This window comes from Pocillopora damicornis, chromosome 4 (genome assembly GCF_964200805.1).
Source record: "Pocillopora damicornis chromosome 4, jaPocDami1.2, whole genome shotgun sequence".
Lineage (NCBI taxonomy): Eukaryota > Metazoa > Cnidaria > Anthozoa > Scleractinia > Pocilloporidae > Pocillopora > Pocillopora damicornis.
This window is the reverse complement of record NC_142673.1, coordinates 13361169-13388972: the sequence shown is the minus strand read 5'-3', so window position 1 is coordinate 13388972 and position 27804 is coordinate 13361169. Positions and strand designations below refer to the sequence as shown.

The following is a 27804-nucleotide window of genomic DNA, read 5'->3' as shown; positions in this document are numbered from 1 at the left end:
AGTAATTCAATCTAAAGGAAACATTAATTTTGTCCGCCATGTTCACTGACTTGACAGCGCGCGGACCGAGCGCACTTGTGCGCGCTTGAGTGGACCAGCCAATGGGAAATGTTTTCTACAACTTTGTTGCGTTGCATATTACAGCGCAAGTGTTAAAACGAACAACAAACACCGGGATTCGTTACAAAAAGTGGAACCGTCTTCTACTTCGTGGAATATGTCACTGCAATTTTCAAGATTGAATATTGTTGCGCGACAAGTTTCAAAAGCGAGTGGTAATACGGGCAACGACGCTTTCCAACTTGCAAAGAAAAGATGTTGCGCGACAAGTTGCAAGAAAAATTGACGAACTCTGCCCTCACCCACGCCCTAAACAAAATGCGCGGATACGTTTGGAAACCCAACTTTCGTTAGTTCTACGGACAGAGCTACTGTCTATACCACGGCTGAATTGAAAACGGAGGTTTTCAAAAATGCTCTTCGATTCAAAGTGAGTCAATTTAAGTAACACCGGTTTTGAGTTTTGTTGTGGATGGACATTACGAAAACGTTAGCACAGAAGGGTCCACCATAGAATTCCTGCCGGAGGCGATCATTGCTATTTGGACCTCACCACAGGTGCGATGACCGACATTTGAACAAATGTATGGAGAGACAAGCATTTAATAATTGGGTTTATTTACAAGTAACAGCATTTTCAAAAGTAAGATAAAAAGAAATGTAGAAACACACATCAAGTCAACAGAAGATAAGTTGAAATGAAGGAAAACATGTTCACAACCTTGTCTGAGACACAGCACATAAACGTACGCTGTCCTTTTCGTACCAAGAACGGGGTCTTAAAATTGACAGAAGTTTAGGATATTTCCTTACAACTGCAGCAATTATCACCTTGCTAAAATCTTCCTTAGTAAATGATACCTCTTTGCTAGTTCACTACAATCAATACGTCTTGAAGTGCACCAATGCTGACGTATTTAAAATGAGCCACATCTCAAATTACGAATTGTTTAGCGACATTATACATCATTTAAGTTGTACAACAGTGAATCGGCAACAAAAAAAGTTCGTTGACCTTCATAATGACCGTAAATGATCTCCCCGCCTCAAAATCTCCATAGAACTTTCATTAAGTCCTACATGCTAAAGCAAATTTTACATTGCCAAACTCGCAGCGATACGATGAGAGCTACCTTAGCTCGCTGCTTTGTGTCGTATCACAGCTTTCTTTTTGTGCTTTGCTTCTCTCAGTCGCTTGTAACCTATTTAACACGTTCATTACAGGGGGAAAAAAATAGAAAATCTGGACCTCACAAAGCGGGTTATTGAAGAAGTGGCGATCAAGCTAGCAGATTACAACGTAGGAAAAAAACCGTGTCACAGAGATAAACAATTAGGGAAAAGTTTCGATTTATGTACACTTCTATGTAATTTTCTAGTAACATTTGTAAATATGAACTTCGACTTAAACTATATAACAGCAAGCAATCTGATCCAGTTAACTCCATTTTGATATCCTAGCGTTTAGTAACATTATTCATCTGTAAGAATCTAAAAGTTTAGTCGTAATCCATGTATTCCCATATGTCAGTCTCATATCCTTCATAAACATGGTCTAAAAGGACTTTTCGTCTTGCCTCGCAGTACCTGGAAACATCAACACAGGATATAGAGATTATTGCTACGATTGCTGCGATGCATCAAAAGAAAACAAAAACAAAAACCAAAAAAAAAAGAAAAACGAACGGGTGAGTTTTTTGATGCATCGCGACGAGTGCATGGTAATCGTTCAAACACTTTCTATGGTATGATGTTTCTATTTCCCACATATTGAGATTTTCTTCTTACTGACCGACACATTTCAAAGATTGGAGGCCATTCGTTGCCCTCCACTATGAAGTATTATCGTTTGTCCCTGACTCAAAGTAAAGAAGGAAAGATTCGTAAACAGCTGAATATTTTAAATTTTTCTACCATTGAAGTGAGTCAAAACGAGTCAAGTTTCTCTCCTCTCCAATGCACCCCCTCTGAAACTCAAGTTTTTAACAAAACCGCCCATGTAGTAAATTGTGATTAGAATAACGTAGGTTTTCAACCGAAGAAATGCATACTGTACAGAGGTGTTCATCAACTAGGGCGGAAATTCAGATGGAAACGGAGACCTGCCTTTTGTCTCTCTAAAAACGAGCACCCCCCCCCCCCCCAACTTTCGTCTTGACTTTGTTTTTTTTAAAGGGGAGTCCACGTTTTGAAATTAAAAAAAAAAATAAGGTACAGCTCTTAAATAAAAGTACCTGTATTTATCTTGAACCTTTTGTTTAATATCTGATAAACACTCTGAAGTTATGTCACGCTCTAGGTACTCTGATAGTGTCTCCGTAGCCATTTCTAGATCTTTTTGGTTATCCTGTACAAGTTTGAATTGAAAATGTTCCAAAGTTATTTCCTACAAGAGGAATGCTCCGTTTACCTCCTTTAAGCAGAAAAATTTTCTAGTTCTGAAAGGGTCAGATCCTCATATGTTGGTAGGTAATTAATACGATCCAAATGGGCTTCAACACGGATAAAAGGATATCACAACATAACATTTGGTCAAAGGAGCAAATGGTTGCACGATAAAAAGTAGAAATTGAGTATTTTCAAGTACTAAAGAGCAAAAATTCCTCTTGCTAGTCGAGTTCGCGGTCCGTGCTGTCAGTTATGGACCGAGTTTTTCCGCTTAGATGTATGGCCAAAGCGGATAAAAACCGAGATTCCGTAACATACAGTACGGACCGAAAAACGAGGTTAGTAAGATATCATTAAATCTCTAAGTTCAAATAGAGGGGGAAGATTTCAGTTCAACAGACTTTTGAATTATCGTGGCATGCAGTGAAATACAGCCCGTTAAATTGACCAATCGCACGCACTAACTGAGAGATATAATAATTCTGAAAAAGGTTCTACTATGAACAAGTATTTCGAATTACACGAACTCACCTCAAAGGTAACTGACTGATTGTTTTTCTTAAGGTAGAAAGCGAACACGTAAGTGTATTTAAGAGTGTTTCTACACAAGCACAGAACATCTACGGCTTTACGAAGAAATTGAATCTGAAAGGAGAGAGATCGCAAACTTAAAGTCACGGTGAAATGGAGAAGGCACAAATTAACAATTTCACGCCTTGTTTGCTCTGTTCCACGCTAGTAAAACATATTAAAGAAATAAAATCGAAAGTCTATTGATCTTGGGTCACAGATGACGTATGAATCAATTGTTTTATAACATTTTCAACCCCATGGAAAATTTTCTCGAGGGACTTGTTTGCTGACGTCGTGAGCGTGCACAATAGGAATATGAAGCACGCTCGCGCAATTGAATTTGATCAGACTAATTTACCAGCCATGTTATAAATGTATTTATTCGTCTATTCATTGTTTTTCAATGTGATTCAATGCAAAATAACTTCTCAAACCGACTACTGAAAAGGCAGAATAGCTTTTAGGATTATACCGTGAACAACACAGTTTTAGTTAAGTAGTTTGAGAGTACAACACAATGATCCAGTGTTTGTCCGACACGACAAGCAGGAGTTGAAAGTAATCTAGGTTTGCTTTGTTTTTGCTCTACTTAGGTCCGTGATTGGTGCAGAAAACTCACACTCCTCTCTTGACCAATCAGATCAAAACTAAAACCAATTTACCACTTAGTCGCTCGCGTTTTCCCGCGCTTTTAGCAGTTCGGTGGTTTTTACTTTGAATTCTCATGGCTCTTAAAGTATTTTTCTTTCTTCTGATTAGAAGTTGTGATTACTTTGGTTTTGGTTTAGTAACACTCAACATCATTGTGTAAACAGGTGTAACCGTACTCTGTCAAACGAAACATCCTTTGTTTACATTCTCTGTGCCTCTGAAATTAGGGTTATTTCTTCCATCACAATTTAAACAGAACAAGCGCTGGTAACAATGTCACTTGAAAAACACAATTATCAGAAAACGAATTTACGGAACAAAGCGCGAGAAAATGTCAACTTCAAAAACGTTTTAAGAGACACTAAGTTATTATCTGGAGTCATGCAATAAATGGTTATAATATCATCAGACGGGACAGAAAGGAGGCCACTCACGGCGGAGTGTGTATGTACATTAAGGAATCCATCTCTTTTTTAGTTCTCGATTTTTCCGAGGTCGACGAGAATCCGGTCTTTGATTTTGAAGTCCTGTGGGCAAAGCTGCGACCAACTCGACTCCCTAGAGGCTTTCCTAGTATTATATCTGGAGTTATATACCATCCACCGTCAGCTCCTGACTCAAAAATGCAAGATTATTTATTAAATTGCCTTACATTAATTGAGTCTCAACATCCAAACAGTGGAATCCTTCTTGTCGGCGATTTAAACCACCTAAACAAAACGACTCTTAAATCTAATTTCAATCTGAAACAAATTGTTCACTTTCCGACCAGAGGGAAAAGTTTTTTGGATCGTATTCTAGCCAACATGAAGGAGTTCTATGATAAAGCCATCGAGCGACCTAAAGTTGGCCTTTCGGATCACAGTTCAGTGGAGATCCAGCCCAAGCTTCGAGCAAAACCATCGCAATCAAAGGAAACAATTATCTCGAGGGATTTGAGACCTAGTAAAAGACACGCAATACAAATTTACCTCGAAATTGTTGACAAACCACGCCTCCTTGACACCGTGGAGACCTGCGCGGAGAAAGTGTCACTATTTGAAAATATCGTTAAGACGGGCCTAGACTTTATTTTTCCCCCGCGATCCAAATCTATTCATCGAAGCGAGCCTCCGTGGTTAAATAGCAAACTCAAGAACCTGATCAAACGACGCCAATGTGCCCTTGCAAAAGGAAATATGGATACCTTTCGAATGCTCAGAAATTGCGTGAATCGTGAGCGTAAGATCTGCCGGGCAAAGTACTACGAAGCAAAGGTTAGCCATTTGAGGGAGTGTAAGCCATCCGTGTGGTGGAAAGAGGTGAAAAAGCTCAGCGGCATGTCACCTGCCTCAGAAACGCGGGCCAACACCAGCAAATTACTGCAACACCTAGGTTTTTCACGAGGTGTTCTGGAAAATTACATCAATTCAGCGTTCCTGACCCCAATGCAGATTTTTGAGCCTCTTACCCACAATCCTTTTGACCCACCACAAGCCAACAACGAAGGTCATGCCGTAAATATGATATCGGAGTTTTCAACTTTTATGAAACTATCTGCGCTCAACCCCTCGAAAGCACATGGGCCAGACGGTATCCCGGCATGGTTATTAAAGGAGAACGCTGATCTCTTGGCGGGTCCAGTCTCTGCGATCCTCAACTCCTCGTTCTACGAATCCCGCCTTCCGCCTTCTTGGAAAGAGGCTGACTTTGTCCCGGTGCCAAAACAAAGGCCTATTAATGACATTAACAAGCACCTCCGTCCGATTTCCCTCACGCCTATCCTGTCTAAGCTCGCTGAAGATCACATTGTTGAGAAATACGTTAAACCTGCTGTGTTACAAAGAATCGACCCTCGACAATTTGGAACTATTCCCAAATCGTCTACTACACATGCCTTGGTCAATATGACGCATAATTGGCTTGTTAACACCGACGGAAATGGTGCCACGGCAAGAGTAGTCCTACTCGATTTCCGTAAGGCCTTTGACCTTATCGATCACAGTGTTCTTGTTCAAAAACTAACAACATATGATATTCCGAATCAAGTCAAAGGTTGGATTGTTGACTTCTTGATGGACCGGAAACAAACAGTTAAACTTGCTCAGGATTGTCACTCTGAATGGCGCTCTGTGCCATCCGGTGTCCCCCAGGGAACAAAACTGGGCCCCTGGTTATTTCTTGTCATGATTAATGACTTGGACACACCAGTTGACATGTGGAAATACGTGGATGATACATCTTGTTCCGAAATAGTTACAAAGGGTAATAAGAGCAAACTCCAAGAAGCTGTGGATGACCTTTCGAGACAAGCGAGTCTCGATGGGTTCCAACTGAATGAGGCCAACTGCAAAGAACTTCGAAATGGCTTTTCCAACAGCAACCACGATTTCGAACCCCTAGTTCTAAATGGCAAACACCTTGAAATAGTCGCCAGTGCCAAATTGCTAAGCATGACCATTAGCCATGATTTAAAGTGGAACATGCACACCTCTGAACTAATTAGAAAATGTTCCTCTCGTCTCTACTTTTTACGTCAACTCAAGAGATCTGGAGTGGCACCAAGTGAACTGGTGCAATTCTATGTGACATGTATTAGGCCCGTCCTGGAATACGCAAGTCCTGTATTCCATCGTTCTCTACCAAACTACATCAGTGAAGATTTGGAACGGATCCAAAGAAGGGCATTCAGAATCATCTATCCTGACCTTTCATATAGTGTAGCACTAGAAACAGTTGGCCTACCGAAACTTCATGAGAGGGGAGAAAAGATTTCAATCGATCTGTTTGACGAGATCGTCTGTAACCCCACCCACAATCTCCATAGCCTCCGCCCCCAAAGGAAGAGTTGTAAATATGCACTGAGACGCAAAAGTGATTTCACTCTCCCCCTATGTAAAACCGAGCGTTTGAAGAACAGTTTTATTTTTAGCCATGTCTATAAGATGTAGATAATTTTTCTTATTCTCTCTTTTGTTATCATTAGTATTTGTAAATATCCCGTAATTCAGCCTATGGCTGCAATGGTGGTTAATAAAGTATCTTATCTTATCTTATCATTTGTTAGTTTTAAGACAATTTAAAGTTCCTGCATAGTTCAAACTTGTGGGCTTCCTTTCTCTTTTACGGCGCCGTACCCAGTGGGATTCAATGGCTCCATTAAACCGCTGCTCTCTCTTTGAATGATCTTATGGCGACGCCAGCCAATGAACATGACTGCGATCAACAATCCTGCCAATGCTGTCACGCCGAATGTAATACCAGCCGCGGCCCCGGCACCCATGGCATCACGGGAACTCTGTGAGGAAGACTTTTCTTTGCCTTTTTTCAAGTTTTCATGCGCGGGATCCATACCTATTATTGCAGGACCATCTAGATTGGTTTCGGCTACGAATTCAGCGACAGAGCTGAATGCGAAAGAGATAAGAGGAATAGTTTGTTAATTCCCTGGGAGGAAACTGTGCAGTCATTCGACTGGCAAACGACCCTTCACTTTACTCTAATGATAGCTTTTATTTCCACTGACGAGCGTTCGTTTTAGTGCTTCCCTCACCTGGAAAATCTTATTACAAGATCAACTCTTACATTCAGGTTTCAACCCTGCAATATTCTACTCAGTACCGACTCTGCTCAGAGAATGACATTCCCTTCACTCACCTTTTAGTGGCCAAAACCCAATGTGGTGAGTTGGATCGTTTAAACCAAATATGTCCGGTGTCATTGTTAACCACAAGCAAGGGCACGGTGTATTTGTAAATTTTGGGCGCATTCGAGTAAGGAGGTCTTTTGATGATGGGAAATCCCTGGCTGTTGAATATGTTGGACTTCACGCAGAAGTTGATCTCACAGTCTTCTTCAATGGCTCCCAAATGTTGAGAATAACCTATTGGACAGGTTTTTGGCCATACAGATGGACCAGACTGTTTCACGAACAATGCCAAGCCTGAGTGACCTGCAAAGTAGCAAAAGACAAAACGGATAAGCAAACGAATGAAGGAAGATTTGACCGTTGTCTCAACCTGTCTCGCTGAGTTCGATGATAGGAAACGCAATTCTAATTCAGCCTATGAGCGAGATTAACTAAGATGGTGGAACGACAATGGTAAGGTCTTAAGGTATTGGTTTCGCCACCCCGCAGTAGGGGCGGAGATGAATAACAATGACCGAGTCGTGTTCATGCTTTACAGCGAAGGAGAAAGAATCCGAGATAGATTTTGGCTTTGTTCCTCGATCGTTCGCTTAAGCGCCTGATAAAGAAATTTTGTGTCAAATCTCTTTCATTATGATCTTATCACAATGTATCACTAGATGTCAACAAGCAATTTCCATATGTAGCCGGTTCTGAGTGTCTACGTTTACTTCCGCTGTTGCTTTATTTTCTACATGGATAGTTTGTCTTTCGGCACGCGATGGCTACTGAGTCTATGCGATTCGAAAGTGCACAAAACAATTTCGCACATATTTGTTTTTGTTCTCATGAACGTAGTCATGTTTCCTAACCATTCATCCACATTTGAAAGGTTGAAAGGAATGTCGTACGTTCATACCTAGCTAGAAGAAAAAAAACTTATCGGTGAAGACCGCGCCATGACTTACAAAATTTCTTCATAGTCGTAAGGAACAGGTAACGCAACACAATTCGAAACCCGAAAATTACTTGGATGGCATAAAGTTTCAAAGGAAACATGTTTTCGCAGAAAAGCGAAATAAAAAGCCATACCTGCATTTGAAAACAAAAACTGTAAATTGTTGATGAGTTGTAGGTTGGCCGAGCGGTAATTGAAAACCGAAAAGTTAAGCTCTAAATTCGTTATGCAGTTAAATGCTCTATGTCACTTCAGCTTTTTAGAGTCCCTTTCAGATAAATTTGCAAAACAAAATGATACATTGAGAGGCACAACTATTTCAAAATCGCAACAACGAGAAAGCAAGAATCGAATGCGCCTGCTGATCTTAAAACAATCAGGCGTTTCTGAATTTTTGAAATTTCTAGCTATTAATTAGGATAAAAAAATACTTCTATAAAAAGCGAAAAAAAATAAAAAAAGGAAGAAAATGAAACCATTAAGTTTGAAGGGTCTATTTCAATGTAACCCTTCAACCTCTAATAATCTTAATTATCTAATTAATTTCTCTTCACATTCTCACCCCTGAATCAAACACTAATGTCACGAATTTAGAAGGAATAATCATTTATCAAAGAAGCTCTTGATCGTTAAACAATTTCTCCTCTCCGTCGTTAAAATAGGAAATGTCTTGAGAAAAGTAGAGAGAACATGCCTACCAATGTAAGGTATATAAGGGAAAGGGAGAACATACCGTTTGATCCTTTGGCACTGTCCGCAGCTTTCTTTACACCGAGAGGATTACCAGTATTACAACTGAAGAAGCCACCAAAGGGGACCGACTGCTGGAAGCCTAGCTCGTAGTCATCGCTCACACAAACTTGCATGGTGGCTCCAAAGCGCAATGCGTAAAACCTATCTGGACAGCTGTGATCTTGTGTGACTGGGTTCTTTGACACATTGCTGTAGAGTCCACCAAAGAGATACCCTGTATTACTAGGCACCGAACCTTCCGCAACACACCAGTAGGCGTCGCAGCTGGCGAATCCGCAATGAGTGTCGCAGCTTTTAAAAGTCCTCCATCTAAGGCACTCACGATAGCAGCTTTCGAGTGTGCGACCTTGAAGTACCATGACTGGTTCATAACCATTACTACAAGAGTAGTCAGCCGTGAGAGGGTTCTTCTGGAGAAAAGATCTACAAGCATAACTGAATGGAGAGCCCTCACATTGGCACGTTTGATAAACGCCCCCGAAGGTGTAGTTATTGGTTGGGCTCTCGCAAGATCCATCGTCGAGGTTGGCCTGAAAGCTGAAGTTCGGAGAGTCCATTTTGGTGCATCCTTTAATGGTATTGTGATCATAGTACTGTTTAATGGCTTTTTCGACAACGTTGGCTAGTTTGAAGACCAGTTCTTCGGACAATTCTGGTACACTTCCAGGTGTAATTGCAAAATGAAGAGGGTCACCTGACCGATCAACTGCAACCAGTTCGTCCAATAGTTGGTCTTCCCATTTGTTGATGGTAAAATTCACCCTGAATGGAGGTCCTCCGAATGTATATACTGTGGAATAAGTGATGTTCTGTGTGTATTCACCCAAAACTTTTTTGTCAGTTGTCTGAGTATAGCTAGCACTAGCTCCAAACGCCCCGAAAAAAGATGCACTCGCGGCAGCTGTAATCTTACTTTTATCTTCACTGAAATCAGCCACGAATTTCTTTGTCAAGTGATCCACTTTCGCCAGGGCTGCTCCGGCCTTGACGCTTGTAACATAGTGCGTTCCGAAATCTCGAACCAATACCTGCGCGAGAAAATTTGCATAAGCAGTATTGTTATGCTGTAAGTGAGATGCGATCTCGAGCAAACGGGACTTGAACGGTGCCTGTAGAGGGGCATCGGGCTGGAGTTTCGCCGTGTATAAAACATGGCGTAGTTGTGCTCGAGTGGTTACAGCCTTATCTTCCACTTGATGTTTCTTCACTGATTCGAACTCAGAGGAAAACGAACCACTTATGCTTCCAAAACCAAATTTTCCCGAAGCTTCCGCATTGATAGACTTGGTTGTGGTGGACGAATAGTTGTGCCAGTGATCGTACATTTCAGCAAATACATGCACTTTGCTCTCCTTGATAGGATACAGGATCACATCATCGGGAATGAGATACTTGCCGTCGTCTGAAGTCTTGCACTTGGAGTAATTCATCACTGAAACAGCGCCCATATGAACATTTCTTAAGTTGTCCCAGCCGCTTCCCGGAAGAACCTCGAAGCGATAAACTCCGTTTGTGAGAGGACAGTTTCGTGGATCGCCAACTGGAAATCGTGGTGAAGAATTATTTTCAGCGTAAGCAAGACTGGATCCAAGGAAGACCAAAGAAACTTGAAACAATCCAAACGCTCGGTAAAACCCAGCCAATAGCGCCATCATAAATCTGATTAGAAACGAAAGTATGTATGATGGTCACTTGATCCAAGAGAGATTTCGGTTTCGAATCAATATTTACTTCTGTTCAATCCCTTACAAGCGCGTTCAAGGCTCATGAACAAACGTCGAGTCTTTTAAGTAAAAATAATCACACAAATCAAACCTGAACACGTAAGGACGTTTACGTAGCACACTCTATGTTCCTCCTTGTAAGTCGTTATTTGCCTTCATTCAGTTATTCTACTGGTAAATAATTGTATGAAGAGAAAGAAACAAGCGTTTATCTTGTTGAGTGGTTCTATATTTATGCGTTTCGGGGAACTGAAATATGGAAAATTTTTTATTGAACATAAATAATTAAGATCGTTTTCATCTTGGCGGGTGTGCTATTTGTCCAACATCCACGTGCGTCAAAACAATCTGCAAATAGCTCTTTCGTCTTGCAACGAGCGTGGAACAGAGCAATAAACCTGAGTCTATATTGAGAATGTTTTACAAGCTACTGAGAACGGCTATGGTAACGTTACTAATTACTAAGCTTATATGCGTCACGTGTCCTGCGTACTGCTAGGATCAGCGATGTTGAGAGTATTGTGCGAGTGAACAGAATGAGGGACATTAAAAATTAAAAAGATAAAACAAATGACTTGATCTCATCTGCCGCCGCATTGGGTGACGTCCCAAAAATCCCTTGCGAAGAATGAGGGACATTAAAAATTAAAAAGATAAAACAAATGACTTGATCTCATCTGCCGCCGCATTGGGTGACGTCCCAAAAATCCCTTGCGAATTAGACAAAATATGACTTAGGTCATCCGAACATCTATGCCTTTAAGAATTAAAATTGTATGTGTATCGTCAACGTCTCACTATTTTGAGTCATTTTCTGCGAAGTGCATAATTTTATTCTGCTAAAATAACTTGGTTTGATAGAAATACAAAATCATACGACAAGACAATACTCGCAATAACAGAGAAAAACATGTCCGTCTTGACCTTATCAAGTTAACCAAACCACTCTATACTTTTTTACATTTGTTGAGTAATTTGACTTATCTGATGTATGTATGTCTTTAAACATTGGAAAGTGAAACGGCACGTAGACTGTTTTGGTTAAATATATATGTGACAACATCACTTGACTCGTTGAAGTCAGAATGCCTACATAAACCTTTGCAAATATTTTTCTTTAATGTGTTAATACAAAACTTTGGGAAAATTCGCGTCATTATTTTGTAGATAAGTTTCTAATAAAGTGATCAAAATATGGATAACATTCGTGTCCAACAGTTTGTCTAAGTCTTAATGCAATGTAAGATTTTAGGTATAAAAAGAAACAACAACGTCAAAGTTAAACTTACCTGATAAACCATTTAAATGCCGAATGCAAAACCAAGCCAAGTTAATTTTGTTTTTCTAGAAGCTTCATAATTATTTGAGACTGCTTTTGTTGCATTAAGGTATAAACATCTGCTGAAAAATCTGCATCTGCTCTTGCTGCTGCTTAGTTTGTTTCACCACGACTTTCATTATATCCTGATGTTGTTTTGTTGATTCATCTTCCCTTTTACCCTCAACTTCAACTCGTTGCTTTTGCAGCTGCAGTTCTTCTTCTTTCCACTTCTGAACAAGATCATTTTTTGCGCAAATATGCAATTGTGTCATCTCCTCTTCTACGACTTTTTTGCTTTGGTTTCACTTTCTCCTCCTCTTTGTTCCGTTGCCTTTTCTGTGTTCCGCTCAGGCTTTCTAGCGCTCTGTTTCTCATTTGCGCTGCTTTTGCGTTGTCAGCTTTCTTCTTCTCGTTTTCTATGGTGCCTTCAGCTGCAGCTTCTTTTTCGGCTATTTCTTCCAGAGCATTTTCTACCTCACTCAAATCACATTCAATTCCACTTTCCCTCTCTTCGTCTTTCATCTCTGCTTTAAATTTCTCACTCAGAAGTGTGTATCTTTCTCTAAAAGCACGGTTACTGACTTTGGATCGGGGAAATCTAAGGCCGTTCAGATTGCTTGCAATTTTTCCTAGATTTGCCTTTAGAAAAGCTTCCTTTCTCCTACTTAAAGAGTTTAAGCTCTAAAATTTCTTGACACAAGCAGTTATCATGTTCCTCGGTCCACTCAATATTTGATCTGAAAAACCACAATAATGTCTTGCTTCAGCGATTTTTTCCTTAAACAAACTCTGGTAAATTATCTAGATTAAAATTCCAAGTTTAGTTTTAATATTCATCAAGAATATGAACCGAAAATAACTTACTGGACTCTTTCCTTCGAACTCGTCTCAATTTAAGCTTATTTGAGTCACGAACTTTTGGAGCTGTTTTGAAGGAGAAAGAAACTTAGGTCAGTCTTCGTCTTTAAATGAGTTCTACAACCATTTACATTTGTCACAAGCTAAGAAAAAGTTTGACAGCTCATCATATATTGAAAATATACGATAAATCCATTTGAAATGACCTTAAAATAAGAGAAACTTACTCACGTTTTAGACACTTCGTTTTGACGTCGCATACAACACCACTGAACTACGGCGGGAACTTCGCGCCACGCCTACCGGAAATGCGCAAGCAAATATTTTAAACTTCCGCTCGCCGTCCTAGGATCGAAAGGTCCCTAATATTGACAAGAAATGCGCGCGAGAGAAAATAGGAAGGTGTCTGCTCTCCTTCTTATCCCTACCCGACATTCCCTTCTTCGTGCTGGTGCAAGTCTGGTGCAAGTCATGGCGGACGACGGTGACCCTGTATAAAGCGATTAGTTGTCAAAGTCCTGAATCTATTTTACCTTAATCGCTGTAGTCTCTATTAGGCGGTCTTGGTCACCCTTTACTAAGTCCCAACGGCCTGTTTTTAATTAAAGCAGAAAAAGACAGTTCGAGAGTCTTGGCGCCTTTCGCCGAGCGTGGTGTCGTCGATAGCTTGTTTCATCCGGCATTTGATAGCGTAAGAGGACACTTCACAGTGGAAGTATATGAGGACCATGCTTTTTATTAAGGGAAATCCTGCCCTATCGTTTACAGGTCAAATTTCTGAGCCTCAGACGATTTGTGGTCGAGTAATTCAATCTAAAGGAAACATTAATTTTGTCCGCCATGTTCGCTGACTTGACAGCGCTTGAGTGGACTAGCCAATGGGAAAAGTGTTAAAACGAACAACAAACACCGGGATTCGTTACAAAAAGTGGAACCGTCTTCTACTTCGTGGAATATGTCACTGCAATTTGCAAGATTGAATATTGTTGCGCGACAAGTTTCACAAGCGAGTGGTAATATGGGCAACGACGCTTTCCAACTTGCAAAGTAAAGATGTTGCGCGACAAGTTGCAACAAAAATTGACGAACTCTACCCTCACCCACGCCCTAAACAAAATGCGCGGATACGTTTAGAAACCCAACTTTCGTTAGTTCTACGGACAGAGCTACTGTCTATACCACTCGGCTGAATTGAAAACGGAGGTTTTCAAAAATGCTCTTCGATTTAAAGTGACTCAATTTAAGTAACATCGGTTTTAAGTTTTGTTGTGGATGGACATTACGAAAACGACGTTCGTCAGCACAGAAGGGTCCACCATAGAATTCCTGCCGGAGGCGATCATTCCTGTTTGGACCTCACCACAGGTGCGATGACGGACATTTGAACAAATGTATGGAGAGACAAGCATTTAATAATTGGGTTTATTTACAAGTAACAGCATTTTCAAAAGTAAGATAAAAAGAAATGTAGAAACACACATCAAGTCAACAGAAGATAAGTTGAAATGAAGGAAAACATGTTCACAACCTAGTCTGAGACACAGCACATAAACGTACGCTGTCCTTTTTGTACCGAGAACGGGGTCTTAAAATTGACAGAAGTTTAGGATATTTCCTTACAACTGCAGCAATTATCACCTTGCTAAAAGCTTCCTTAGTAAATGATACCTCTTTGCTAGTTCACTGCAATCAATACGTCTTGAAGTGCACCAATGCTGACGTATTTAAAATGAGCCACACCTCAAATTACGAATTGTTAAGCGACATTATACATCATTTAAGTTGTACAACAGTGAATCGGCAACAAAAAAAGTTCGTTGACCTTCATAATGACCGTAAATGATCTCCCCGCCTCAAAATCTCCATAAAACTTTCATTAAGTCCTACATGCTGAAGCAAATTTTACATTACCAAACTCGCAGCGATACGATGAGAGCTACCTTAGCTCGCTGCTTTGTGTCGTATCACAGCTTTCTTTTTGTGCTTTGGCGTATCTCTCAGTCGCTTGTAACCTATTTAACACGTTCATTACAGGGGAAAAAAATAGAAAATCTGGACCTCACAAAGCGGGTTATTGAAGAAGTGGCGATCACGCTAGCAGATTACAACGTAGGAAAAAACCGTGTCACAGAGATAAACAATTAGGGAAAAGTTTCGATTTATGTACACTTCTAAGTAATTTTCTAATAACATTTGTAAATATGAACTTCGACTTAAACTATATAACAGCAAGCAATCTGATCCAGTTAACTCCATTTTGATATCCTAGCGTTTAGTAACATTATTCATCTGTAAGAATCTAAAAGTTTAGTCGTAATCCATGTATTCCCATATGTCAGTCTCATATCCTTCATAAACATGGTCTAAAAGGACTTTTCGTCTTGCCTCGCAGTACCTGGAAACATCAACACAGGATATAGAGATAATTGCTACGATGCATCAAAAGAAAACAAAAACAAAAACCAAAAAAAAAAAAAAACGAACGGGTGAGTTTTTTGATGCATCGCGACGAGTGCATAGTAATCGTTCAAACACTTTCTATGGTATGATGTTTCTATTTCCCACATATTGAGATTTTCTTCTTACTGACCGACACAATTCAAAGATTGGAGGCCATTCGTTGCCCTCTTCTATGAAGTATTATCGTTTGTCCCAGACTCAAAGTTAAGAAGGAAAGATTCGTAAACAGCTGAATATTTTAAATTTTTCTACCATTGAAGTGAGTCAAAACGAGTCAAGTTTCTCTCCTCTCCAATGCACCCCCTCTGAAACTCAAGTTTCTAACAAAACCGCCCATGTAGTAAATTGTGATTAGAATAACGTAGATTTTCAACCGAAGAAATGCATACTGTACAGAGGTGTTCATCAACTTGGGCGGAAATTCAGATGGAAAACGGAGACCTGCCTTTTGTCCCTCTAAAAACGAGCACCCCCCCCCAACTTTCGTCTTGAATTTTTTTTTCTTTATTTAAAGGGGAGTCCACGTTTTGAAATTAAAAAAAAATAAGGTACAGCTCTTAAATAAAAGTACCTGTATTTATCTTGAACCTTTTGTTTAATATCTGATAAACACTCTGAAGTTATGTCACGCTCTAGGTACTCTGATAGTGTCTCCGTAGCCATTTCTAGATCTTTTTGGTTATCCTGTATAAGTTTGAATTGAAAATGTTCCAAAGTTATTTCCTACAAGAGGAATGCCCCGTTTACCTCCTTTAAGCGGAAAAAAAAAGCGGAAAGGGTCAGATCATCACATGTTGGTAGGTAATTAATACGATCCAAATGGGCTTCAACACGGATAAAAAGATATCACAACATAACGTTTGGTCAAAGGAGCAAATGGTTGCACGATAAAAAGTAGAAATTGAGTATTTTCAAGTACTAAAGAGCAAAAATTCCTCTTACTAATCGAGTTCGCGGTCCGTGCTGTCAGTTATGGACCGGGTTTTTCCGCTCAGATGAATAGCCAAAGCGGATAAAAACCGAGATTCCGTAACATACAGTACGGACCGAAAAACGAGGTTAGTAAGATATCAATACATCTCTGAGTTCAAATAGAGGGGGAAGATTTCAGTTCAACAGACTTTTGAATTATCGTGGCATGCAGTGAAATACAGCCCATTAAATTGACCAATCGCACGCACTAACTGAGAGATATAATAATTCTGAAAACGGTTCTACAATGAACAAGTATTTCGAATTACACGAACTCACCTCAAAGATAACTGACTGATTGTTTTTCTTAAGGTAGAAAGCGAACACGTAAGTGTATTTAAGAGTGTTTCTACACAAGCACAGAACATCTACGGCTTTACGAAGAAATTGAACCTGAAAGGAGAGAGATCGCAGACTTAAAGTCACGGTGAAATGGAGAAGGCACAAATTAACAATTTCACGCCTTGTTTGCTCTGTTCCACGCTAGTAAAACATATTAAAGAAATAAAATCGAAAGTCTATTGATCTTGGGTCACAACACTTTGATGTGACGTTGCTACAAACCTCGATCCACGACATGTTGTGTTGCTGCATTTCTTCCATTTTTTGCTTGACTTGAGCATACAACTAACAATTAACAAGCACAAAAGGGTTTTAAGCATACTGAGCTTAACAAGTAGCTACCGTGTCTTTTTGTTGTAGCTTTCTATTTTCTTAAATAAATTTTTACTCCTCACGCAATCACTGTTAGTACTAGTAGAAAACTGAAACTTCCATGACAAGTCGTGCAATAATTTAGAGCAAGACGTGAAAGTCACTAAGATTTGTAAAGAAACTTTTCAGCTACTTTGCGGCCATCGTTCGTCTGGTCATGTGTTTTGTCTTGGAGCGATGTAATTATTAGCGCTTCGGCAGGACCGTTTCCTGTAAGGCCTTGAGCACCGCAAGCCAGCGAGGGGTCTAGTGCCAGACCTCCGGAAAACCATTTCCCTACTTGTCTCAAATCTCCCCGTGGGCAGGAAACACGCGTCATGAGGGCCTGCTCGCAGGCTACGATGTAATATGCGTTGTGTGATGAAACACAACGGCCGAGAGAGAATACAAATAGGCTAAATTGCAGACGAGGAAGAAGATAAGTTGTAATTATTTTTACTATACAGGTGAATTGTATTGACTGATTGCGCATTTTATCCACGAAGTAAAAGAGATTTTTCTGCATCTCACCTTAGTTTCAAACTTGGCACTTTGTGCATGGTTCATGTAACGATTACAGTAAAATAGGTAGCGTTCCAAGGCTTGCCGTGATTTCTGAAAAATAAGATATGGCAAGTCATTGAACTAGACTTAAAACCACACTGCAACTCTGGATTCTTAACTCAAGACTACATTAAGGGATAGATGGAGACAACATCTTGGCCCTTTACACCCTAAGAGTGACTAACTTGTCTGTATCACCACTGAATCAAAATGTTAAGTTACAAAAATAAAGGAAATGATCACTAGCACAAGAAGCTCTAGATTGTTTCTCTTTGTCAGCATCTTATGGAATGTATAGAGAACAGTATGGAGCTTATGTATACTGATGTTGGGCTGCACAGGGTTAAAGCCACAAAAAATAGTATCTTTGGTTTGGTTTTGGTTTTGTTTGTTTGTTTTTTTTATTTCACCGGCAGTCACGGAAAGTAAACACAATGACCTCATATCAGATCAATCTGTTACGATGAATTGAAAAAAAAAGGAAAAAAAAACCCAGAGACATGGTTATAAATCTTCCACTCCAAGAGGACCAGGAGTATTTTCTTTACCACTGCCACAACCTTTTAATGGCATTTTAAGCTGATATCATGCCTACGCCGGTTCGGTGCAAGAAAGTATACTCTGCTTCAACTATACAAAGCAGTTTTTCTTAACTTAAGTCTTGCGATAGAAACTTACAGCTTGGGCATCTCTGGCCGCCTGTGCATCTTTTTCATCGTAACGATTACAACTGTACCTGAAGAAGGCGGCAAGTAACACAAATCTACATCAGTTCTTTCAAAACAGAATGAATGCGATCAAGCTGCACTCTAAGAGGTATAAAAGAAGTTTCACTTCCCGAGGTGAAAATAGATTGAAGCAGAGCAAATTTAATATAAGCTGACCTTGGCCCAGTTGTTCGAAGGCTGATTAGCGCCAATCCGAGGTTAAATCTAAGTTCTTCATTCCTTTATTTAAAAGCCTTTTTGGGATAATTTTCTGTTTAGAACATCAAATAATCATATTCTAGACAAAAAAAATTCGACTGAATTTTCTTTTATAGCTTTCAGATCTGAAATCAGATTTTACACTAACCCTTGGTTACCTTAACCCAGCTTTGAACGACCTGGCCCTGTATATATATAGTTGAATTATAACACAAACATAACTGAAGTCCTTCATATCAGAAGAAAAAGCAACACACTTACCAACTTGATCCGTGTGGCTCCCAAGGTCCCAGACACATCCAACAAAAGTCAGCCTTAAATTGGAGAGGAAACGATCAAACCATTTAACAGTTTGTAATATAACCAAAAGTAAGAATGTGTCTAATACATCATGGAAACTCTTTTAACCTTCACAATCGCACAGTCATGGACTGTTACCTTGCAGTTGTTGTTGCGACAAACCATGTGATTACAACCTCCATTCTTCTCTATTGTCACATGACACTTTGGGCATTCCTATGAAAGAAGTCAGAGTTGATGGATTATTGCAAGATTCACCACCAGTCCTGGAGCTTGTGGAACACCAATAATCAACAAACCAACAAACCTTTGTATTTGCTGATATCCAGTTTGATGTTTCACTGTCATCATTGCATTTCTTTATCCATTTCTTGAGCCACTGGGGCATAAAATGACAGTTTTAAAACAATACTTTGGAGAATTTATATGCTTTATTGACCAAGCATGAGGTCAACATGCCTGGATATTTGCCCTGTTATTTTTTTTGTGTTTTTGTTGATTAAGGGAAGTTGAGTTCCATAGAAGGCCAAAAAAAGAATGAGGCCAACATCCAGCTGTCTTGACTAACCAAGCTTAGCCAGTAAAGAATTTATCATGAAGCAAAAAGGTTTTGATATCATAAGAATAAATAGAGACTTGTTTATTTTGAGTGTTCAGAGAGAAATTGAACTGTGTTTGTAGCACAATAAACCCATGAGAGTTGTAACTATCTTCTGCTGATTTTTGTGACTCCATCGCTGACAGTGCCAAAAACTAAATAGTTTTTAAGTCTGCTCCATGCACTTCAAGTCTTGCATGGGATCAAAGTAGGCGATCCCAAGCAGGCAAGATGCACCCATCTTGCCTGCTTAGGTAGCCAATCAAAACACAGGATTCCTTTCATTGCCCAAAGACACTGCTAGCTTTATAATAAGATTAGTTATTAATTATCAGTTTCCAATTTCAGCACAGATATGACAGGGTACACCTCAAGCTTTAGTTCTGGTAATCAAGACTTAAAAAAAATTCTCAACTGCATAGTTGCTCAGATATTGACATTGATCTGCATACACAGCTTAGAGGATGGGCAATATGTACACTCATAGACATAGGAACACAACATGGTTTTGGTTACTTACTGCACATTGCACCGGCTCATGAACAGGTTCTCCACAACCAAAGCTGTAGAAGCAAAATACACGTCTAACATTACCATCTAGTGAGCAGACAATTAATTGTATTTGAAACATTGAACACTCAATTTGCAAAGTACTCCTGGCAAATAAAGCAAGTGGACAGATCTACCAAAATGTGTAACCACACAAGCATGTCACAGGTAAAGCATCATGGTAATTAGCTTTCACAGCATTTTGACAGTCAGGCCCTGGACACCAACTCATCAGTCTGTTACTCTAGAAAGAAGAGAAAGATTGTGAATGGACTTAGTTTTCCACCCTAAAAATCTCAGAAGAAACATTTCTCACATGAAGTTAAATAGTGCTCTTCCTAAAAACCCACCAAGACAAAACAATAATTTTGTCTGTAAAAAATAACCTTATCATTCATCTTGTGAATTAGAATTTTTCTCAAATGGGGGGTGGGGGGGGGGGGGAGTTAAAGGGTTGGGGAAGGGGGAGGGGTGAGAATCTCCTGTTTCCACACACTGCTCCAACCTTTAACTAAAACTCCTGCTTTTTGACTTGGAACAAATAATTTTCAGAAGAAAATGTCCAATTTTTTTTTTCAATAAGTGCATGGTAAGTAACTTAAGTTTCTGCTCTGAAAAAGCCCTTCACAAGAGTGATACAAGGAACTGAAGCAGTCAAGCAGTTAAGGTAATTCCTTGGTATTGCACTGCACATCCAGTACTGTGCAGTCAATGGATATGGTAGACAGGTAAGATGGTCTTTTGCACTTGAATGAGTACTGCATTTATTATATTTATTTTTAGTATTTCTTGAAACAAAGTTTGGTGAGGAACATTTGAGGTGAGTTTCAAAAAAATGGTTTGACAACCTTTGTTTCTAAGGAATCACCTTCAGAGCCAAAAGCTGCAAAGCCTTCCTTCTGACTAAAGCTTACCTCAACAAAGCTGTTTGCTATAAGGTGGTGGTATCGTGCTTTTACTTTAGTGTCTTTTACCACTTGTCTGCCATTGAACAAAGAATTAAAAATTATGAAGAAACACAAAGCCTTACTGGCTGTATTTATAACTTGTTATGGTTCATAAAGATCAGTTAAAATGGTACAACTGTAGTGCAAAATAATTTTAATAAAACTCCCCCTACAGTGAATCAGAGAGGGTTCCTTGAAGGTTAATGCGAAGAAGTATTTTGTGATTGAAATGAATATGATAACATTTAAGTTTAATGCAATACATTAGGCTCAACATCTCAAACTATATGTTATTAAGAGAAGCTCTCATAAAACAAACTAAAAGTACAAAAGTTCTTATTGATTGTACAAGAATGGTAAACACAAGATTCCTTATTGATAATTTCAATTCAATTTCAATTAGGATAACTTAAAACCCTGCTACCTTGAATCATATTTTTGCTAAATTAAACCAATTTTTCATTTTCCTTTGAGAGTCTGATTATGCAGGGGTTCTACAATATGTGAATCCTGTAATTGTTGTTTTTCTATAAATCAGAAGTTTTCCTGCTCAAAATGTGCACAGAAACATAGTTATGCAAATTTAGCAGACTGTAGAATGAGATAATTTTGGTTTTTATCAACTGAGTTGATAATGTAAATTGGCCACCTTATAGAGTTTCAAAGCCAACACTTTGAGCCTTTGCCCTTTCTCAGGTTTTTGTTCCAAAGAAGGGCTACTTCCAAAACACCAGCTTTGAAACTCTCAGTGACCAATTTACATTATCAACTCAGTTGATAAAACCAAAATTATCTTGCTATACTCCCCCACCATCGCAGCACCACAGTTTCTTAAAAAAAACCTACCCACTTTACACCACAGAATGGTTTGATAATTTTTTTTGTGTGGCTGCCTTACTGTAGAGGTTACGGAGGTTCAATCCCCAGAATGTTGTGGTGGTGTTTCTTGTTTAAGACCAAATTTGCCAGAATCACAAAAGGGCCTTTATGTTATTAATCATATAATTGATTTTACTATCAAAACCATACACTGTAGTTTAAGAAAAATACTTACCCTACAAATACTTCATCTACTAGGATGTCACACTTGTGTGCTGGACAAGAAATGTTCTATTAAGTGAAAAATAACAGTTTAGCTCGATGTAAAGAGAGTCACCTGGAGAGTAATTGTGAGAGACTACTGATAAAAGTAAGATGCCTACCTCCCCAACATGTTCATCCATTACTTTCGTGGTAATATATTCCTTCCAACATCTAAGACAAAACCTATGGTTGCATTCTAAACCAACGAAAGCCTGAAGAAGAGTAAGCAGTTAAGACATTTTTATATGGAATGCAATTGAAGTATGTCAGCAGAGGCATTATGAAAGTTGTCATTTAGGAGTGAAGAGTCTTTATAAGATAAGCTGAATTTCATGTATATACACAATTTGATTGGTTTATACTTTATGATCTGTAGCAGTACAGATGCATTGAAGAGGTCACCATGAATAATATTTTGCTTTTTTATCATGTACCAGAAATAGATTTCATGTTTTAATGGGTCTGTAGAGTTATAGATCACAGAAGAAGTCAAAATTTGGGTAGGATATCATTGACTCAATTGCCTGTGCCTTGTTTACCACTTTTTTATTCTTAGCACATTTTCATGTCATCTGCAATCTATCATAGAACAGACACATGGAATCTATTTATTAAATAAAGACAAACGCAAAATCCACAAATTCAGTTCATTTTACATTTTTGATGTTTTCAGTGATCTTTTACTGGGCACACATACAGCAACATAGGATTTACTAGTTAAAATTCAACGTCCAGGTTTTTCTCTTTTTTTGCAAATCAAACAAGTGTCTTGCATGGTAAATGACATGATAATTATAACAAAAAATACCGCTTGTGAGAATTTCCTGTACTTACTGGTACATGATTGTTTATGAAGCAAATTTCACAAGTTCCATCAGTTGATGCAGAAGAGGATCTGGTGTTAACCTGAAATTCACCAAACATATTTAACTTTCACCAAAACTCAAGAACAGACAATTATTATGTAAACATGAGTACTCAGCAAGATCAACTAAATACTTCTGTCCAAGTAATACTAAATATAATGTCATGGCCAATAAAATAAAGTTAAAAATAGCAATGACACAAAAGATATAAGTGGCCTCGAGTGTGGGGAAACACAATTAACAACATAAAATCTACATCAGACTGGTTCATGAAGTTGATAGAACATACAAACAAAAAAATTGGCAAGCATAGAGCTTAATTATTGAGATTTTCACTTGACAACAAAATACAAAACTACACGTTGCACAGATGTTCTTTTAATCAGAATATAATCCTCCTCCTAAAAAAAACACCTGTAGAGTGTGGGAAACCACACTAAAAAATGTAAGCTTGAGCTAACATTGTCCTAAGCTAACATAGAGAGACCTACTTGTCATGCTTTAGACAAAGTCACCCAGATAAGTGAAACAAAAACTTATGCCAGCCTTTACTACTTCCCATGTAAAATAAAAAATTCCCAAAAATTCAGACAGACAAATATATACATATATGTATAATTGCATTCCTGATCATCAACATGGCAGCTAAATGTGTAACCCTAACACTCCTTAGAGTAACTCGCATCTAATTCCTCCTTACAGTATCACCCCTAACTGAAACATTAAGGTCATGAAAATAGAAATGATCAACAACTAAAGAAGCTCTTGATTGTTAAGCAAATTCTCCTTGTCAGCACCTTGGGAAATGTTTAGAGAACCATATGGAGAGCATGCATACTGATATTAAAGTTTTAAGGTTTAAGACAGATAAAGCCTGTTCCAGATGTTCATTTAGCATAACCTAATGCAACCCAACCCAAACCTTCCGCTTTTTTTGCTCCGCTGCTACTATTCACACTGTTAATTTAACTATTACACTAAGTTTTACTAACTGAACACCTGTAAAGACTGAGAAAAATATCACAATCATTCCATTTCTGTAGCCAAGCAGTGTGAGATGATCAGTGGCAAATACAAACCCTTTTACTTGAAACAGGTCTAGAGTTTGTTCTATTTGGACTAACTATATGAGCCTCAGAGAATAGCCTGTCTTGATCTCCACTGTAGTATCTACAAGTGTTAAAACAAAATAGTACATGTTATTTATATCTGTTGCTGATACTACAAATACTTTGATGATGAGAGGACACGGAGGGTGATGTTTTAATCTTTTAGAGAGTAAGCTGCATGATATGCAACAACAAGTCTAATCTCCTATTTATGTATGCTATTGTAGAGTATCCTTTCTGTAAGACAAAATTCAAAATAATGTCTTACGCATACAGATTTGTGTGTGACCTTTTAGAATAGACCCCTCACTAAACCAAGCAAAACAAAACCAATACAATCCTGAATTACTACTAACAACACTCAAATGAAAAGTCCCACAACTGTACTTGACAAACTTCTCAGTCAAAGTTATTGCAATGAAACCTACTCTCCTCCTCAAAAGTAGAGATTTAGGCACCTCAATGAGGCTTCCTAAAGAATTACCTCATAACATTCATTTGGGCATTGCACAACTGAGTAACAAAATGGCCACACTGGACAATCCTAACTTTGATTTTTTTTCATTTTTAAGGCTTGACTATTTTAAGCAACAATCTTACGTGCCCCAAATTTTTTAACTGGTCCTAAAGAACACTCTAATGATTTGTTAGAATTGTTTTCATATTTTGCGCACATCTTGTGTGATTGACATGAAGCTCAGATGAGGCTGTAGGATGTTCTTGAAAACTACAACACAAGACACTGGTAAATGAAATAATAAGAGAAAAAGAAATCCTTATTTGATGGTTTAACAAATAACTTATGGTTAGACATTTTGCTCATTGCATGTATTTTTCTTCACCTTTACAGGGCTCAGAAAAAACTTCATAACTCGCAAAATATCTACATGAATTACAGGTTAAAGTATAGAATATGGTGTATCAATCCCTATATGTACATGTAGATTTACCTGGCACTAAAAAAGTTTCAACTATACCCAGTTTCTCAGAGATAAACAAAAGAGAATTTTCACGAACCTCTCTAGTAGCTTTTCTTTATCCCATTTAAAGTGACTAAGAAGAATCCTGGCTGTTGGTCTAGGCAACTGTCCCAATAAAATAAAAAGACATGGTCAGTATTCATCTTGATGTCACAAAGCTAGAAGCTCTACAATTATTACGCTTGTGTCAAATAGTTTTGAAACTTGCAGTGAAAAGACACTGAAAACATTTAGTTAAAAGAAGAAGATCAACCCTTTCACTCCCAAGATCAAAATTTAAATCCTCTACACTCTCTGTCATCCATTTCTCATTGTTTATTGTTCTCTCTTAGGGAATTTGGTGCTAAGTCAAACATTATCCCCTTACTGACATTACTGAGAAATTCCTCTTTAGCCAATCTGAGGATGACAAGGTTAACTAAAGATATAGCTGATTGCCCCTTAAGTGAAAACGTAGTATGCTAGTATGTACATAAACGACAGACAGTACCTAATCTTATCTAAACTTATAGACAATTTTGAACTTATTTTAAAGACAAGTACAACTTGTTATCATTTCTTTGATGATGACCTACTTGAAATATCAATATTGGACTGAATCATAACACTCAATACAAGTATAAAATTTTCAGGAAAATCCATTTAATATGTGAAACTTAAGCAAGTTGGTTTGGTGTCTAATTAATATATATATATATATATACTAGATTCCTGGCTGTCACTATCTGTTCTAAAATAATTGCTGTGTAAATTTTGTTTTACTAAAGGGCCTCTAAGCTAAAATTGCTTTAAACAGCTGCCATTTTTTTAAAAAAATTGCAATGCATTAACACTGCAAAATTAATTTACACCTGAACCAGACTACCCAGGTTCCAGGGCTGAATATTTGACCCTCCATTGGGTATCTAGTTCACATTGCTACAGATTCTCAGCTCTTCATGACTTAGCAAATCTCTTGCAAAGCCAAATCTGCATGCCAACTAATCACAATTGAATAGTAAAATAATATCATCTTCTTTTAATCAAAGATGTCATGTGGTTTCTTTCACATGATGGGGGCATGTGTAGCAGGTAATATCAGCAATCACTTGTAATTCCAAGAACCCATAAAAGCTTCACATACTTCAAAAATCTAACGACAGAAATTAAACACAACGCGAAATACAAGCCAAAAAAAGTTGGTAGTCGATGGAAACAATGGATTGCATCAAATAATTTTGATAAAATTGCTTTCATCCCATGAAGCAACATATATTTTAGTACCTGGTTAGTTACACTTAGAGGAATACATACGACTAACTTCCTAAAACAGGAAAAAATAGGTTTCAAAACCAGCAATACCAAGAAATTTTAAGAAAAACAAAAGATCAGTTTCTTATTCCTCCCTCCGTTCTGGCTGACAAGAAATTCGAGGAAAGTAAAATTATCACCAGAGATATTTCAACGAACGAGGTTCTTTGGCGTTGGAGAAACTTAAATAATGAAGGCATTCATAGCTCTTAGAATATGGGTAGCATTTAACTACCCAAGACACTCTGATAATAACACACGACCCTTCGTTTGATTCAGCGAGTCCCAACAAGACAGGACAACGTTTTGTATTGTTGATGTTTGCATTGATATATAAGTAAGTCTGCCGTACTCCCACGAAACCCTAGTAGCTTACCTGGAAAACGTTATTAACCTCGTCTATAATAGCGTTCATGTAACAGACTAAAGCTTCAGGGGTTAGACATTCGTAATGAAAATCGTCATTTATATGAGGTCTTTTCGGAGTAGAGGGTTCGTCGCAGTCGATGTCGAAGTCGCTTTCATCGCCCTGTTCGGAGCCGGATTCGTTATAACTATCCTCATGTTCGTCGTCAAATATCGGGTCTTCATCCTCCGAATCCATTTTAGTATATACAAAATCCACGTGTTTAGAAAGAAGTTAAATAGGCGGAAAATTATCGCCAAAAATGCTCCAAAAGAATAGTGACTTTCATTTATCCGGAGGAAACCATGTACACTTTGTAGGATTTGGTCACATGACCAGTATAATTCTATTACAATTGGTCCAAGAACAATGGTTTTATGACGTCACTTAGTAATTTATTTTTCTTACCTTTAAGTAAAGGGACTAGGTACTAACGATTTTAAACAAAATTACAGCATTACCTGTAAACGAAAGTTACGTTGGCTTGTCATTTGCCTTTACCTATGTTGTGTAAAATCGTCCCAAATTAACTGAAGACAATTTATGTTATAAACGGTACATTCCTACACCAGTTATGACCTCAATCTTTAGCCCAGGCTTTTCTCTTTATAGCGCTGAGAGTGCAAATATTACATCGAGGTAGTCCTTCGGGTCATGCGCTGTCTTGATAAATCGAGGAGGTAGTTAAAACTAAGGGCACGGCCAATAGCGTGCATTCTTTGAAAGGACATTAACAAAAGGAGGATGTGAAACCTTATATAATCGCTTTCACCATGACCACAATGCTAAAATAAGACTAGGTAGAAGAAATACATTTTAAGAGGTCACAAGACGGAGGTGCGGGACACACAACAGAGCAAGGCTCCAAATTAAGTGCCCTTAAGAAAATTCACAAATGCTAACTATGTAAACTTTAAAAACATCATAAGAGGTATAAAAATCCTATTTCCAGAAAACGATAAGCACGAATCACTCCCGTAGCCAATAAGACTCAGTACCAGCAGTTCCCAGCTTACGGTGCAGCAGATCCAGGTGTTAAAGTTAGTGACGTCATAGTTTGTACGAAAAGCAGCAGAATAGCGTTGGAGTATGTGGGATTTAAACTGATCGAGAGAAGTAAGAGTAGGAGTGGATTCGAGTAACTTATTCCAGAGTTAAGCAGTACGGT

General features: G+C 38.5%; 4 protein-coding genes across 4 annotated transcripts; all 4 read right to left on the bottom strand.

Moving 5' to 3' along the window:
* Window positions 1-661: 661 nt before the first annotated feature.
* LOC149046876 (E3 ubiquitin-protein ligase arih1l-like) lies at window positions 662-2765 on the bottom strand. The gene is made up of 2 exons (XM_089204719.1): window positions 2295-2765; window positions 662-1647 (listed from the first exon to the last, which is right to left on the bottom strand). The coding sequence occupies exons 1-2, from the start codon at window positions 2384-2386 to the stop codon at window positions 1560-1562; spliced, it is 180 nt and encodes a 59-aa protein (XP_089060845.1). The 5' UTR covers window positions 2387-2765; the 3' UTR covers window positions 662-1559.
* A 3794-nt stretch (window positions 2766-6559) lies between these two features.
* LOC113674463 (macrophage-expressed gene 1 protein) lies at window positions 6560-10972 on the bottom strand. Its single transcript, XM_089204718.1, has 4 exons — window positions 10806-10972; window positions 8971-10649; window positions 7309-7603; window positions 6560-7058 (listed from the first exon to the last, which is right to left on the bottom strand). Exons 2-4 carry the CDS (start codon window positions 10643-10645, stop codon window positions 6749-6751), a joined length of 2280 nt encoding a protein of 759 aa, XP_089060844.1. The 5' UTR covers window positions 10646-10649; window positions 10806-10972; the 3' UTR covers window positions 6560-6748.
* A 1040-nt stretch (window positions 10973-12012) lies between these two features.
* On the bottom strand, window positions 12013-13151 carry LOC113674465 (uncharacterized). Its single transcript, XM_089205028.1, has 3 exons — window positions 13125-13151; window positions 12900-12959; window positions 12013-12772 (listed from the first exon to the last, which is right to left on the bottom strand). Exon 3 carries the CDS (start codon window positions 12555-12557, stop codon window positions 12276-12278), a length of 282 nt encoding a protein of 93 aa, XP_089061154.1. The 5' UTR covers window positions 12558-12772; window positions 12900-12959; window positions 13125-13151; the 3' UTR covers window positions 12013-12275.
* A 1150-nt stretch (window positions 13152-14301) lies between these two features.
* LOC113674467 (E3 ubiquitin-protein ligase arih1) lies at window positions 14302-27015 on the bottom strand. Its single transcript, XM_027190945.2, has 18 exons — window positions 26607-27015; window positions 24978-25045; window positions 23931-24021; window positions 22820-22891; window positions 22105-22197; window positions 21957-22012; window positions 20870-20936; window positions 20093-20199; window positions 19927-19969; window positions 19116-19187; window positions 18947-19024; window positions 18770-18822; window positions 18261-18318; window positions 17550-17633; window positions 16890-16952; window positions 16605-16718; window positions 15925-16037; window positions 14302-15288 (listed from the first exon to the last, which is right to left on the bottom strand). The coding sequence occupies exons 1-18, from the start codon at window positions 26832-26834 to the stop codon at window positions 15201-15203; spliced, it is 1548 nt and encodes a 515-aa protein (XP_027046746.2). The 5' UTR covers window positions 26835-27015; the 3' UTR covers window positions 14302-15200.
* Between the last annotated feature and the right edge of the window lie 789 nt (window positions 27016-27804).

Bases quoted from the DNA above. Each gene is read 5' to 3' on its own strand.
- LOC149046876 (XM_089204719.1), bottom strand. From the start codon at position 2,386: ATGGCTACGGAGACACTATCAGAGTACCTAGAGCGTGACATAACTTCA. The intron at 1,648-2,294 runs GTACTTTTATTT...TGATGTTTCCAG, and splicing joins AAGGTTCAAGATAAATACAG to GTACTGCGAGGCAAGACGAA.
- LOC113674463 (XM_089204718.1), bottom strand. From the start codon at position 10,645: ATGATGGCGCTATTGGCTGGGTTTTACCGAGCGTTTGGATTGTTTCAA. The intron at 7,604-8,970 runs GTATGTTCTCCC...GCTACTTTGCAG, and splicing joins CAGTGCCAAAGGATCAAACG to GTCACTCAGGCTTGGCATTG. The intron at 7,059-7,308 runs GTGAGTGAAGGG...TTTCGCATTCAG, and splicing joins TGGGTTTTGGCCACTAAAAG to CTCTGTCGCTGAATTCGTAG.
- LOC113674465 (XM_089205028.1), bottom strand. From the start codon at position 12,557: ATGAAAGACGAAGAGAGGGAAAGTGGAATTGAATGTGATTTGAGTGAG.
- LOC113674467 (XM_027190945.2), bottom strand. From the start codon at position 26,834: ATGGATTCGGAGGATGAAGACCCGATATTTGACGACGAACATGAGGAT. The intron at 22,198-22,819 runs GTAAGTACAGGA...ACTCTTCTTCAG, and splicing joins TCATAAACAATCATGTACCA to GCTTTCGTTGGTTTAGAATG. The intron at 16,953-17,549 runs GTGAGATGCAGA...GTTAATTGTTAG, and splicing joins GTGCCAAGTTTGAAACTAAG to TTGTATGCTCAAGTCAAGCA.